At 43.4% G+C, this 13,326-nt stretch overlaps 1 protein-coding gene across 10 annotated transcripts in view; it reads right to left on the minus strand.

The window, feature by feature from the left end:
• The window catches only part of OBSCN (obscurin, cytoskeletal calmodulin and titin-interacting RhoGEF), a 246,317-nt gene that overhangs the window by 169,180 nt on the left and 63,811 nt on the right, over window positions 1-13,326 (minus strand). For all 10 annotated transcript variants that reach the window (XR_014028536.1, XM_081344177.1, XM_081344174.1 and 7 more), the window contains exons 29-37: window positions 12,583-12,687; window positions 11,807-12,073; window positions 9,786-10,055; window positions 8,347-8,613; window positions 7,366-7,635; window positions 4,797-5,063; window positions 2,978-3,247; window positions 1,170-1,436; window positions 456-722 (exon numbers count right to left, since the gene is read on the minus strand). Coding sequence is in view for 9 of the 10 variants with exons in the window: in XM_081344177.1 (XP_081200303.1) it covers window positions 456-722; window positions 1,170-1,436; window positions 2,978-3,247; window positions 4,797-5,063; window positions 7,366-7,635; window positions 8,347-8,613; window positions 9,786-10,055; window positions 11,807-12,073; window positions 12,583-12,687 (2,250 nt within the window). In the remaining variant the exon portion in view is untranslated. The remainder of the gene's footprint in view (window positions 1-455; window positions 723-1,169; window positions 1,437-2,977; window positions 3,248-4,796; window positions 5,064-7,365; window positions 7,636-8,346; window positions 8,614-9,785; window positions 10,056-11,806; window positions 12,074-12,582; window positions 12,688-13,326) is intronic.

The raw sequence follows: 13,326 nt of genomic DNA on the forward strand, positions 1-13,326 counted from the left end.
AAACTAATCATATTGGTATACAGTTAATCCTTGACTTACAAGTTTGTTTAGTGACCACTTTTAGTTAAAAGGGCACTGAAAAAGTGACTTATGACCCATTTTCACACTTGACCATTGCAGCATCCCATGGTCACATGATCAAAATTCACATGCTTGGCAACTGACTCATATTTACGAATGTCCCAGGGTCACATGATCCCCTTTTGCAACCTTCTGACAAGCAAAGTTGATGGGGAAGCCAGATTCACTTAACAACCATGTGACCAACTTAACCACGGCAATAATTAACCTGACAACTATGGCCAGAACTGACGTAAAATGAGGCAAAACTCACAACAACTGTCTTGCTTAGCAATGGAAATTTGGGGCTCAGTCGTGGTCATAAGGGCCACCTCTAGAGGGTTCTCTCTGATTTTATTTCTACACGACTGAAACCAATCAGACATAGGTCCTACCTTGCACCACCAGCTTTGCACTAGATTGGCTGTCACCAATGTCGCACGTGTAGATGTCACTATCATTTTCTCTGAGATCCTTCACGAGGAGTTGCAAGATGGTCCCTTTTTGGCTGATCTCATATTTCTGGCCAGCTTGAAGGTCAACAATGCCTTTCCTCCACGTCACAGCAGACGCTGGTTTCTTGGTTTCACAGGTGAGGGTGACATTCTTATTCTCCTCCACCTTCAGGTCCTCAAGATCCTTCACGAAGCAGTTTCCAGCTTCTGGAACAGATGAAATAAATAAATAAATAAATAAATAAATAAATAAATAAATAAATAAATAAATAAATAAATAAATGAATGAATGAATGAATGAATGAATGAATGAATGAATGAATGAATGAATGATGATGATGATAATAATAATAATAATAATAATAATAATAATAATAATAATAATAATAATAATAATAATAAGAAGAAGAAGAAGAAGAAGAAGAAGAAGAAGAAGAAGAAGAAGAAGAAGAAGAAGAAGAAGAAGAAGAAGAAGAAGAAGAAGAAGAAGAAGAAGAAGAAGAAGTGCTTTTTCTGTCATAGAACTCACTGGAACGAAGTTCTGGCACCTTTTTTTGACAGGGTTAAGTAACTTCTTTCAGTGCCATTTTGACTTCTAATGGTCACTAAACAAACCGTTGCAGATTGAGGACTATCTGTAGCCCCATCACTGACCTTCCACTGATAATGTGGCTTTTGTTTTGGAGAATTCGATCTCACAGGTATATTCTCCACCATCTTTCACTGTGGCGTCATGGATGATTAATATCGCCCGGGTGCCTTCCTGACGCAGGTCGTATTTTTGACTCCTCCGAATCTCCTTGCCATCCTTTTTCCACTTCAGGTTGTTGTCCCATCTAGACAAGTCACAACTCAGGCTGACTTCCCGTCCCACCGAGGTGGACTTGTCCTCCAGCTGTCTTGTGAATTCGGCGGGTTTTTCTGTGAGGAAGAAAAGATAGGAAACCAGGTCAGAGAGAGGACACCATAACTGTTGTTGCCTCTTGCACATCTTCAACCATCACAGATGGAAAAATAAGGCTGGATTTAGACCCGTGGCTATGAAATGGCTGCATGTGTGTAGCTTCTCAAGGGGTTCCTTAACTCTCACAAGTTGGTCAGTTCGCCGCTGGACAGCCATATGTCTGAAATGGTGGTCTATTTCTTTCTAAGCCTTTGTGGGGACTTCAAATCTTTTATATTGTAAAATAACTTTGGGGGAAAAGATAGCAGTTAATAAGTATCTCTCTCTCTCTCTCTCTCTTTGTATTTTTATCTATTCAATCATCTATATCTATCTGTTTGTCTAACTATCATTCATCTATCTACCTATTTCTTTCTACCTCTTTCTCTTTATTCAGTCATCCATCTGCTTCCTAATTCTTTCCTTCTATCCATCCAATCATGAATCTATTTCTTTTTAATTCTCTCTCTCTCTCTCTCTCTCTCTCTCTCTCTCTCTCTCTCTCCCCACCCCCTCTATCTATCTATTCAAATCCATCCATCTATCAATGTATATCTGTCTGTCTTTCTTTCTTTTTGGATGTCTAACTCTATCTTTCTCTCTGTCTCTCTATCCAATCATCTGTCTCTATCTCTCTTTAATTCTCTCTCTTTATCTATCTATCCAATCATCTATCCAACTATTAATCATTTTCTTCTCTCTCTCTCTCTCTCTCTCTCTCTCTCTTCTATTTATCCAATCATCCATCCAGCTATCAAATCTATCACTTTCTTATTCTATCTCTATCTCTCTATATAATCATCTGTATCTCTTTAATTCTCTCTCTTTATCTATCTATCCAATCATCTATCCAATTATCAATCACTTTTTTATTATCTATCTATCTATCTATCTATCTATCTATCTATCTATCTATCTATCTATCTATCTATCTATTGTGTACTGGGTTTCTTGCAAGCAGGAGACGAGGCGAGAGAGTTCAGGCAGGAACATGCTTTATTGAATAACAGGCACTGAACTGGTAACCAAGGCTTCTACGCAGCTATTTATACTGCTGGCCACTAGGCGGCGGACAATAGGTATGAAGGAGCCTATTGCCACCCTATAGCCAACCAATGGTCGTCCTGGAGACTGCATGTCTAAGCAGCCTGTGACCATTATACCGACTCCCTGATTAAGCAATCTCAAGCAGCATTCAAAGACATGTGGAACAGTTCAAGTGAAACAGACCCAATACATTACTCTATCTATCTATCTATCTATCTATCTATCTATCTATCTATCTATCTATCTATCTATCTATCTATCTATCTATCTATCTATCTCTGAGGCACTGTTCAGTTCATTATTCTTCCTTTAACAAAATATTCCTGAAGCAGGAAAGGTCTGTGAGAAAACCATCAGCCTCAGAAAGCCCCCAGGACCCCACCCTGGTTGATGATTTCATGGGACTCTCTACCCCATCCAACTTATTCTAATATAATCTTAGCTCCCCTCCCCCCCACACCCCACTATGCACCTTTCACAACAAGAGAAGCTTTGGATTTTAAGTCACGGACAGAAAACACCACTTCGCCGGCATCGGTAACTAAGGTTTTCTTGATGGTGAGGCTGTATTTCCTTCCTTTGTTGAAAGCTCGATATCGGGCGTCATGGCTGACTTCGTTCCCATTGATCAGCCACTGACAACCATCCAGACTCTCGTGTGAGAGGATGCATTCGAAGCTACAGCTCTCTCCTTCCTGCACTTCAACATTCTTTAGGCGCTTTGTGATGCCGATATTCAGCTCTGTGGAGAAACAGGAAGTGGATTAAATTAAAATAATTACCAGAAGTCCTTGACTTACCACCGTTCCTTTAGTGACTGTTTGAAGTTACAACGGCACTAAAAAAAAGTGACAACTGTTTTTTACGCTCATGACCGTTGCAGCATCCCTATGGCCATGTAATCAAAATTTGGATTCTTGGCAACTGGCTCATATTTATGACGGTTGTAGTGTCCCGGGGTTGTGTGATCCCCTTTTGTGACTGTCTGACAAGCAAAGTCAATGAGAGAAGCCAGATTCACTTAACAACTGTATCACTAACTTAACCACTGTAGAGGCTCACTTAACAACTGTGGCAAGGAAGGTGGTAAAATGAGATAAAACTCACTTAACAAATGTCTCTCTTAGCAACAGAAACTTTGGGTTCAATTGTTGCCGTTCAATTGAGGACTACCTGTAATTAAAATTAATTTAAATTTCATTTCATTTCATTTCATTTAAAATTTAATTTAAATTTAAAAATTCATTAAAATAATTAAAATAACACATTAAAATAATTAAACTAAACTAAAAGAATTAAACTAAAAATTCTTAGGAGCCTCAATCAATCAGGTAGTCCTCAAGTTACAACTGTCATTGAGCCCCCAATTGTTGTCGTAATGACAATAAAACAGCGACAACGGAAGCGTGCCTGATTTTACAACCTTTTTATGTGGCAGTCATTAAGTGAACACAGACAGACACTGTAAAGTGAATGCTGCAGTCGTTAAGAGAACCCTTTGTTCACTATGTGGCATTTTTGGCCAAAACCAGAGTTTAAATGTGATTCGCAGTCACATGACCAAGATGGGGATGCAGACATCAAAACACACAATTACTGTATGGGATTGGAAAGGTCTTCTAGTCCAACCCCCTGCTTAAGCAGGAGACCCTATACCATTCTGGACCAATGGCTATGCAATGTCTTTTTGAAAACCTCCAATGTTGGAACACCTACAACTTCTAGTGACAAGCAGTTCCACTGGTTAATTGTCCTCACTGCCAGGAAATTTCTCCTTAGTTCTAGGTTGCTTCTCTCCTTGATGAATTTTCATCCGTTGCTTCTTGTCCTGACTTCAGGTGCTTTGGAGAATAGCTTGACTCCCCTCTTCTTGGTGGCAGCCCCTCAAATACTGGAAGACTGCTATCCTGTCACCCCTCGTCCTTCTTTTCTCTAGACTGGCCATTCCTGAGTCCTGCAACCTCCTGGCCATACCCAATTCCTTCATATTTTTTTTGTCTCCAGGCCCTTAATCATCTTAGTTGCTCTTCTCTGCACTCTTTCTAGAGGCTCAACATCTTTATCGTGGCTTTCTAAAGTCTCATTATCTCTTTTGGATCATGGTCACCAAGCACCAAGTGGACATCAGTGTGAGGGTAAGATGTCTCCCACACGATGCCCTACAGTTCTGCTGCTGCTGGATCAACTCCCATAGTCCTTATCCTACACTAACTGTGGATGTCCAAGAGATGTGGAAGCCCACCACTGCAAAATGGAGAATGATGTTCTCCTGACTCAATCATTCTGCGCACCTTGAATGATGACTTTAGACTTGGCGATGTCCGTCCCAAGGTCACACGTGTACCAACCGGCGTCATCTTTGCAGAGGTCTCGGATGGTGAGTCCCAGGGTCTTCCCGGACTGCAGCATCTCATATTTGTCTCCTGGGATCAATTCTGCCTCTTCCTTCTTCCACACCGGTTTCACTTTCGGTTTCGAAACTGCACATTCCAGTGTGATAGTGCTTCGTTCCTCGGCAACCACATCGTCCAGAGATTTCATGAAGACGGCTGGCTTCTCTAAAGGAGATGGAGACAAAGGCATGTTTAGAAGCCATTACATTGGTCAGGATGACATCAGTAATCTTGATCAAAGATCCTCGGTAGAATTGCATGGATTGGGACACAATTCAACAGAGTTTGCAAAAATGTTGTCAGAGGCAGCTGAGATAGCAGTAGGTCTTTAAAAGGAAATTGCTCTGAGCTCTCTGAAAATGACAGTAATTTCTTTAAATAAAGTTTGCTGCAACTGGTTATATTGACTAACGAGACGAAGTGATAAAGATAAAGTGCTTGTAATGGTTTTCAAAGCCCTACATGGCATGGGTCCGGAGTACCTTGGGAATCACCTGCTGCCGGCATCAACTTCCCTCCGCCTGGTACGCTCCCACAGAGAGGGCCTCCTAAGGGTGCCACCGTTCGGAGAATGCCGCTTGGTGGCTCCCAGGGGGAGAGCGTTCTCTGTGGGCGCGCCTGACCTATGGAACCATTTACCGGTTGAGCTCCGGATGGCTCCCGACCTTCGCTCCTTCCGACGCGATCTAAAAACATATCTATTTAAGCAATCCGGTCTGGTCTGAGGGGTTTAATTTTAATTGTGGTTTTAATTTATCTTCTACATTTGGGCAGTAGGGCTTAATTTATTTTCAATTTTCTGTATTTGTGTATTTTGACATTTATGTCACTGTTCACTGCCCTGAGTCCTTAGGGAGAAGGGTGGTATACAAATCAAATAAATAAATAAATAAATATTTTAGTACAGATAGCTCTCAATTTATGACAACAATTGAGCCTACATTTTCATTGCTGAGATATTTGTTAAGAGAATTTTGCCCCGTTTTGCCATAGTTGTTAAGTGAAACATTGCAGTTGCTCAATTAATCACACAGCGGTTAAATGAATCCGGCATTGACTTTGTTCATCAGAAGGCTGCAAAAGGGGATCAAATGACCCTGGGACACTGCAACTGTCATAAATATTTTACTGACAGTTCAAAGTTAGATTGGCACTGCAAAAAGTAACTGCTGACCGTTTTCACATTTACGACCACTGCAGCATCTCCATGGTCATGTGATTAAAATTCAGATGTTTGGCAGCTGACTCCTATTTATGACAGTTGCAGTGACCTAGAGTTATGTGATCCCCTTTTGCGACTTTCTGACAAGCAGAATCAATGGGCAAGCCAGATGCACTTAACAACTGCGTTATTAACATCTACAGTGATTCTCTTATTAACTGGGGCAAGTAAGGTCATCAAATGGGCCAAAATTCACTTCACAAATGTTTCGCTTAGCAACGGAAACTTGGAACTCAGTTGTGGTCGTAAGTCAAGGACTACCCATAGTATATGTATGCATATCGGCATATTTACAGACGTGTGCGCACATGTGCAGACACATACACACACAGAGTGATTTTAATAGATAAGAGGCCATCCAGAGGACTGGAAAGCCAGGTGTCACTTGGCATTTAGTTCTTCAGAACGTCTCTAGATGGGGAAGAAGATTTTAAAAAAAAGCATGGAGAAGGGGCAGCGTGATGGGCCTGAGAAGCAGAGATTGACACCAAGGTTGTCACTAGAACAACAACCAGGCCATAAACAACTGCCCAATCAAGGAACTACCGACTCTAGAGGGGATAGGCACGGCACACATCTAATAAATAAACAAACACGGAGAAACAATCAAAGAGTAAACAACAGCTTAGTCAAGGACCAGCTAACCAACACTGATAGGGCAAGCCAGTTGAATAAATAAACAGAGAATAAACCCCTCTCTCTTCAAGCACTGATATTACATAGTTGGGTAATGAGATGTCTTCAAGAAAACAACCAAAGTCAGAGAGCACCAAGAACCCCACAGTCCTTCTCTTACTCCTCTTACTCCTCCTCCTTCTCCTCCCCTTCCTCCTCCTCCTCCACTCTGCAAACCCCACACCATTCTAACACTGATGATATTACCTAGTTGGGTAATAAAACATCTTCAAGAAAACAACCAAGCTCAGAGAGCATTGAGGACCCCATAGTCTGTCTCCTTCTCCTCTCTTCCTCCTCCTCCTCTTCTTCCGGTTCTCCTCCACCTCCTCCTCCTCTCCACAAACCCTACTTCCTTCTAGCACTGATGATGTTACCTAATTGGGTCATGAAACGTCTTCAAGGAAACAACCATGCTCAGAAAGCACCAAGGGCCCCAACTGCCTGAAGCTCTCCAGTGGCTTTGAGGTGTGCCCATGGATTTCATCTGCCAAGATGGAAACAGGATATCTCAAGGCCACCAAGCTACCTCCTCAGACCTCAGAAATGCCGGTAGAAGTAGAGACTCACCTTTCACCTTCAGCCGGATGCTCTCAGAGATTTTCTTCTGAACCTTGATGGTCACTGTCCCGCTGTCTTCTGGCGTGACGTGCTTCAGCGTCAGGCTGTGGGACTTCCCTAAATGCTTTATCTCATTGAAGTTGTTGGGGAAGAGATGAGTGTCATTGAGAAACCATTCGACATCCTCACAATCTTCAGACAACTCACAGGAGAAGGTGGCCGAGCTCTCTTCGTCAACCTCCACATCCTGCAGATGTTTGCTGATCTCCACTTTGCGCTCTGTGGCAAGGAAGGAAAAGTCAAGAAGACATTGCTCCATTCTGCACACCACCTTGGTCACTGCTTCCGCATGTTGTAACACACGTAGAGCCAGTTTGGTCCTATGGTTAAGGCACCAGGCTAGAAAGCAGGAGACCATGAGTTCAGGTTCCAGCTTAGCCATGAAAGTCAGCTAATTGACTTTGGGACAATCACCAGGAGACCCTGAGTTCTAATCCCACTTTAGGCATAAAAAACAGCTGTGTGACTTTGGGCCAATCAGCAGGAGATGGTGAATTCTAGTTCCATCTTAGGCATGAAAGCCAGCTGCGTGACTTTGGGTTCATCACCAGGAGACAGAGTTCTAGGCATGAAAAACCAGGTGGGTAATCTTGGGCCAATCACCAGGAGTTGGTGAGTTCTAGTCCCACCTTAGGCATGAAAGCCAGCAGAGAGACTTTGGGCCAATCACCAGGAGGGTGATTGTTCCAAATCCTGCCTTATCCATAAAAGCCAACTGGGTGACTTTGGGCCAATCACTAAGAGATGGTGAGTTCTAGTCCAACTAGCATGAAGCCAGCTGGGTGACTTTGGGCCAATTACTGGGAAATTGTGAATTCTAGTCTGGCTGGATGATTTTGAGCCAGTCCCCAGAAGACAGTGAGTTCTAGTCCACCCCTTTTGTTCTCCTACATAAGGACAATCCTGAAAGGTCTCATCCCATCAACCTACCCAAAATGGTCAACGTGGCTTTCGTCTCTGCACTTCCAGCTTTGCATCGATAGACACCTGAATCCCCGACAGTCAATCTCAGGATTTTGAGCTCCGCTGTGAACTTCTCTCTCTTCATCTTAAATTTCTCAGAAGATTCCAACAAAGTGTGGTTCCTGTACCACTCAACCTCCTTTGGGGATGGCTTGAAGTCACAAGAGAGGACCACTGAATGGGTTTCCAGGACTGTCCTGTCTTCTAGAGGTCTGGTGAAGATCACTGGAATATCTACAGAGAGAAAGTGAAGAAGGTCACCTTCGAAACCAAGAAGACTCATGTGAAGACTGAATTAGACCGTGAATCATTCTCTTCCAACTAAATAATCATTGTGGTTCCTCAAAAGCTCCCTAATTTTATGAACTCGGCACCTCCAAACGTTTTCCAGCTACAATTCCCAGAATTTCACCCAGTTTGAGCATGCCATGCAGGTTCATAATTTGAGGAATTATTTCCCCATTTGTGTAGTTGCATCCGTTCTCTACGAATCTTATGGTGCACAGTTTTGGAGTTGATTTCTTTTTATCTTTTTCTGTTGCTCCTCCTGTGGTTTCAAAGAGGTGCATCTTCCAAATGTTGAAAAATCCTTGAAATTACCTATGGAAAACTTTGCCTAGTTGATGTTCATCTGAAGGGTTACCATCACTAATATTTTCCAGTTTGGTCAAACAAATAAAATTTTGTTTCCAAAATTTTGATGCTGCTTCATTGTCAAATATTTTCCCAAATCAAATCTGAATTAAGTCTATCAATTCTACTGATACAAGAGAATCTTTGTAGCTAAGGTTTAAACCGTGGGATCCTTGGTGTGACTGGACCAGAAGACCTTCAAGTTCATTTCCAACAGATAGTTCTTGACTTACAACAGTTCATTTAGTGACATATTATTTTTCACCCTTATGACCATTGCAGCATACCCATGATCATGTGATCAAAATTCGAATTGCTTGGCAACTGACTCATATTTATGATAGTTACAGTGTCCTGGGGTCACATAATCTTCTTTTGCTACTTTCTGACAAGCAAAGTCAGAAGAGGAAGCGAGATTCACTTAACAACCTCATTACTAATTTAACCACTGCAGCGATACACTTAACAGGAAAGGTCATAAAATGGGGCAAAATTCACTTAACAAATGTCTTGCTTAGCAACAGAAATTTTGGGCTCAGTTTTGGTCATAAGTCGAGGGTTACCTGTGTTCTACACTACTCTGTTTCTCTATATTCTATTGTACCTTCTATATTCTGTTCTGTTCGATTTGTTCTGTTCTATTCTGTTCTGTTCCATTCCATTCTGTTCCGTTCCATTCTAAATAAGCATACAGGTCTAAAACCACTACCACCACCCTCACAGTTCTTCCGTGGCTGTTTGAAACTTGTGGGGTGGGGTGTCTTCCACCTTACCTTTGACCACTAGATCAGCCAAGGATTTGGACTTGCCAATGGCAAATTGGATAGTGCCTGTCATGTCCACATTGGTCTTCCTCAAGATCAGCCGGTGGATTTTCCCCTCTTGTTCTATGATGACATTTGGGCCATTTTGTAGCACTTCTCCACGGAGGGACCATTTGGGGGGCTTCACTGACTGGATGGAGATTTCGCACTCAAAGCGGGCTTCAGCTGGTTCCATCACCTCCACATCTCTCAGCTCCTTCACAATGTTGATGGTTTGTTCTGAAGAGAAATAATGGAAGACAAAGTCAATCGCTAGCTCATCACCGCTGGAGTTTGGGGACTCGGTCACCCCCAAGCCCTTCAAGTCACCATCGTTCACAGGAAGAGCTTTCTAACAGGTAGTCCTCGATTTATGACCATTCATTTAGTGACCATTCCAAGTTACAACGGCGCTGAAAAAAGTGGCTTACAACCGTTTTTCCACTTATGACCATGGCAGTAAGCCCCATGGTCAGGTGATTAAGATTCAGAGGCTTGGCAACTGGCATGCATTTATGACGGTTGCTGTGTCTCAGGGTAATATGATCCCCACTTTTGACCTTCTGACAAGCAAAGTCAAGGGGAAATGCATCTGCTGTCAACAAATGCCCCCCTCCCTCAGATTCCTGTGTTGCAATAGCAATAGCACACTTATATTTATTTATTTATTTATTTTATTACATTTATATACTGCCCTTTCCCGAAGGACTCAGGGCGGTTTACAGGGTGATTAAAAAACCAAGATACAAAAGTTAAAAACAAATTTAAAAAAATTATATTTGTCCCTGCATAAATAAAACCCCAGTTAAAATAAGATTAATCCTCAGCCTGGGCCAGAGAGCTCGAAGAGCCAGGTCTTCAGGTCCCGGAGGAATGAACGGAGGTCGGGGGCAGTCCTCAGCTCCACTGGCAGCTGGTTCCAGAGGGCAGGCGCCCCCACTGAGAAGGCCCTATCCCTGGGTGTCGTCCGCCGGCAATCTCTTACCGGTGGCACCCTGAGAAGACCCTCCCTGTGGGAGCGCACTGGACGAAGGGAGCTTGATGCCGGCAGCAGGTGTTCCCTCAGATATCCCGGACCCAAGCCATTTAGGGCTTTATAGGTCATCACCAGCACCTTGAATCTCACCCGGAGGGCAACCGGAAACCAATGCAGCTCGCCGAGTAGAGGTGTTACATGGGAGTATCGGGAGACCCCCATCACAACTCGCGCGGCCGCATTCTGCACCAGCTGAAGCCTCCGAGTGGTCCTCAAGGGCAGCCCCATGTAGAGAGCGTTGCAGTAGTCTGAACGGGAGGTCACGAGCGCATGAGTGCTTTACAGCCCTCTCTAAGCGTCAGCATGTTGCACCCACCCTCCAACAATCTGGGTCCTCATTTTACCCACCTCAGAAGGATGGAGGGCTAAGTCAACCTTGAGCCAGTGAGGATTGGACTTCTGGCAGTGACCAGTAAATTAACCTGCAATACTGCATTCTAACCACTGCGCCACCACAGCTGAGTGTCCCTTTTCACCCAATATTTTTGGGGAACAAATTGATATTTCAGGTAGTCCTTCACTTACAACAGTTTGTTTAGTTACTGTTCCAAGTTACAACGGCAGTGAAAAAAGTGACTTAGGACCATTTTTCACCCTTATGACCGTTGCAGCATCCCCACAGTCATGTGATCAAATTTCAGACGTTTGGCCACTGACTCATATTTATGACAGTTGCAGTGTCCCAGGGTCTTGTGATCCCCTTTTGTGAACCTTCAGACAAGCAAAGTCAATGGAGAAGCCAGATTCATTTAACAACTGTATGATTAACTTAACAGCTGCAACGATCTACTTAACAGTTGTGGCAAGAAAGGTCGTAAAATGGGGCAAAACTCACTTAGCAACTGTCTTGCTTAGCAATAGAAACTTTGGGCTCAATTGTTGCCGTAAGGCCAGTACTACCTGGCCTTACGACAACAATTGTCGTACAATTGTACAAATGAAGAAGAGGATGTACCTTCCACATAAAACTGAGCGCTGCTCTTATCATCCACGGCGTCACAGGTGTAAATCCCTTCGTCCTCAAATGCGGTCTCATTGATGATAAGTTTCCGGTAGATCCCATCGCTCACCATCTCATACTTCTGGCCAGGGTGGAGTTCCCGGTCCCCCTTGAACCACTTAACAATAGCATTTGGACGAGAAACTTGGCATTCCATAAAACCTCGGTGTCTTTCGATGGCGATCTTCACCCGGAGGGGTTTAATGATCTTGACCGGTAGTTCTAAAGAAGGAGAACAGAAGACGGTTAGTGATGTATCTTTGCAGGAAATTCAATGTGGATAATACAGGTACTCCTCGACTTATGACCATTCGTTTAGTGATTGTTCGAAGTTACAATGGCACTGAAAAAAGTGACATGACCATTTTTCATACTTACAATCGTTGCCGCATCCCCATGGCCGCATGATCAAAATTCAGATGCTTGGCAACTGTCTCATATTTTTGACCGCTGCAGTGTCCCTGGGTCACATGATCCCCTTTTGCAACCTTCTGCCAAGCAAAGTCAATGAGGAAGCCCGATTCACTTAACAACCGTGCGACCAACTTAACAATGTCAATGATTCACCTAACAAGTATAGCCAGAATGCATGTAAAATGAGGCAAAACCTCCTTACCAATGGAAATTTGGGGCTTAACTGTGGTCGTGAGTCGAGGACTATCTGTAGCTAGTTTGAGGATATGCTTTCTGGGGGAAAATTGAATTCGCTAAATTATGAAGTGATTCCTTACCTTTGACTTTAAGCTGAGCTCGTGATTCTGCAGCTTCGGCCACAAATTTTATTTCTGCAGAATCCTGCAACACCACACTGCGGTAAACCAGCGTGTGACTTTTCCCTGCAGACAAAAAGACAGTCTCCAAGTTACAAATCATCCATGATTCATCCATCAAACAAGTAAACATCATCCACATTAAGACAAAAGCTTGCCACTCTCTTTAGCAGAACCATCTCCCCATTTAAGGAACAGCCAAACTAGCAGAATAACAGAGTTGGAAGGGACCTTGGTGGTCTTCTAGTCCAACCCCCCTGTTCAAGCATATCATTTCAGACAGGTGGCTGTCCAATCTCTTCTTGAAAACCTCCAGTAATGGAGCACCCACAACGGAATAACGGAATAGCAGAATAACAGAAAAATAGAATAACAGAATTGGAAGGGACTTTGAAGGTCTTCTTGTCCAACCTTCTTCTCAGACCCTAGACCAGGGGTCCTCAGCCCCTGGTCTGTGGACCGGGACCAGGCCATCGCATGCCAGAAACCGGTCCGTGCAAAGAAGCAAAGCCCCATCCGCGGGATGCAGGCAATACATGAAACCGTGCCCCCTCCGGTCCACAGAAAAAAACCTCTCTCAATGGAACCAGCCCCTGGTGCCCAAAAGGTTGGGGCCCTAGACCATTCCAGATAAATAACTGCCCTAGTGTCAGGACCCACCCCAAACCACGTCTTAGGAAAACAAAAACTCTTGGAGTCAGTTCT

This window comes from Vipera berus (genome assembly GCF_964194415.1).
Source record: "Vipera berus genome assembly, chromosome: Z".
NCBI lineage: Eukaryota > Metazoa > Chordata > Lepidosauria > Squamata > Viperidae > Vipera > Vipera berus.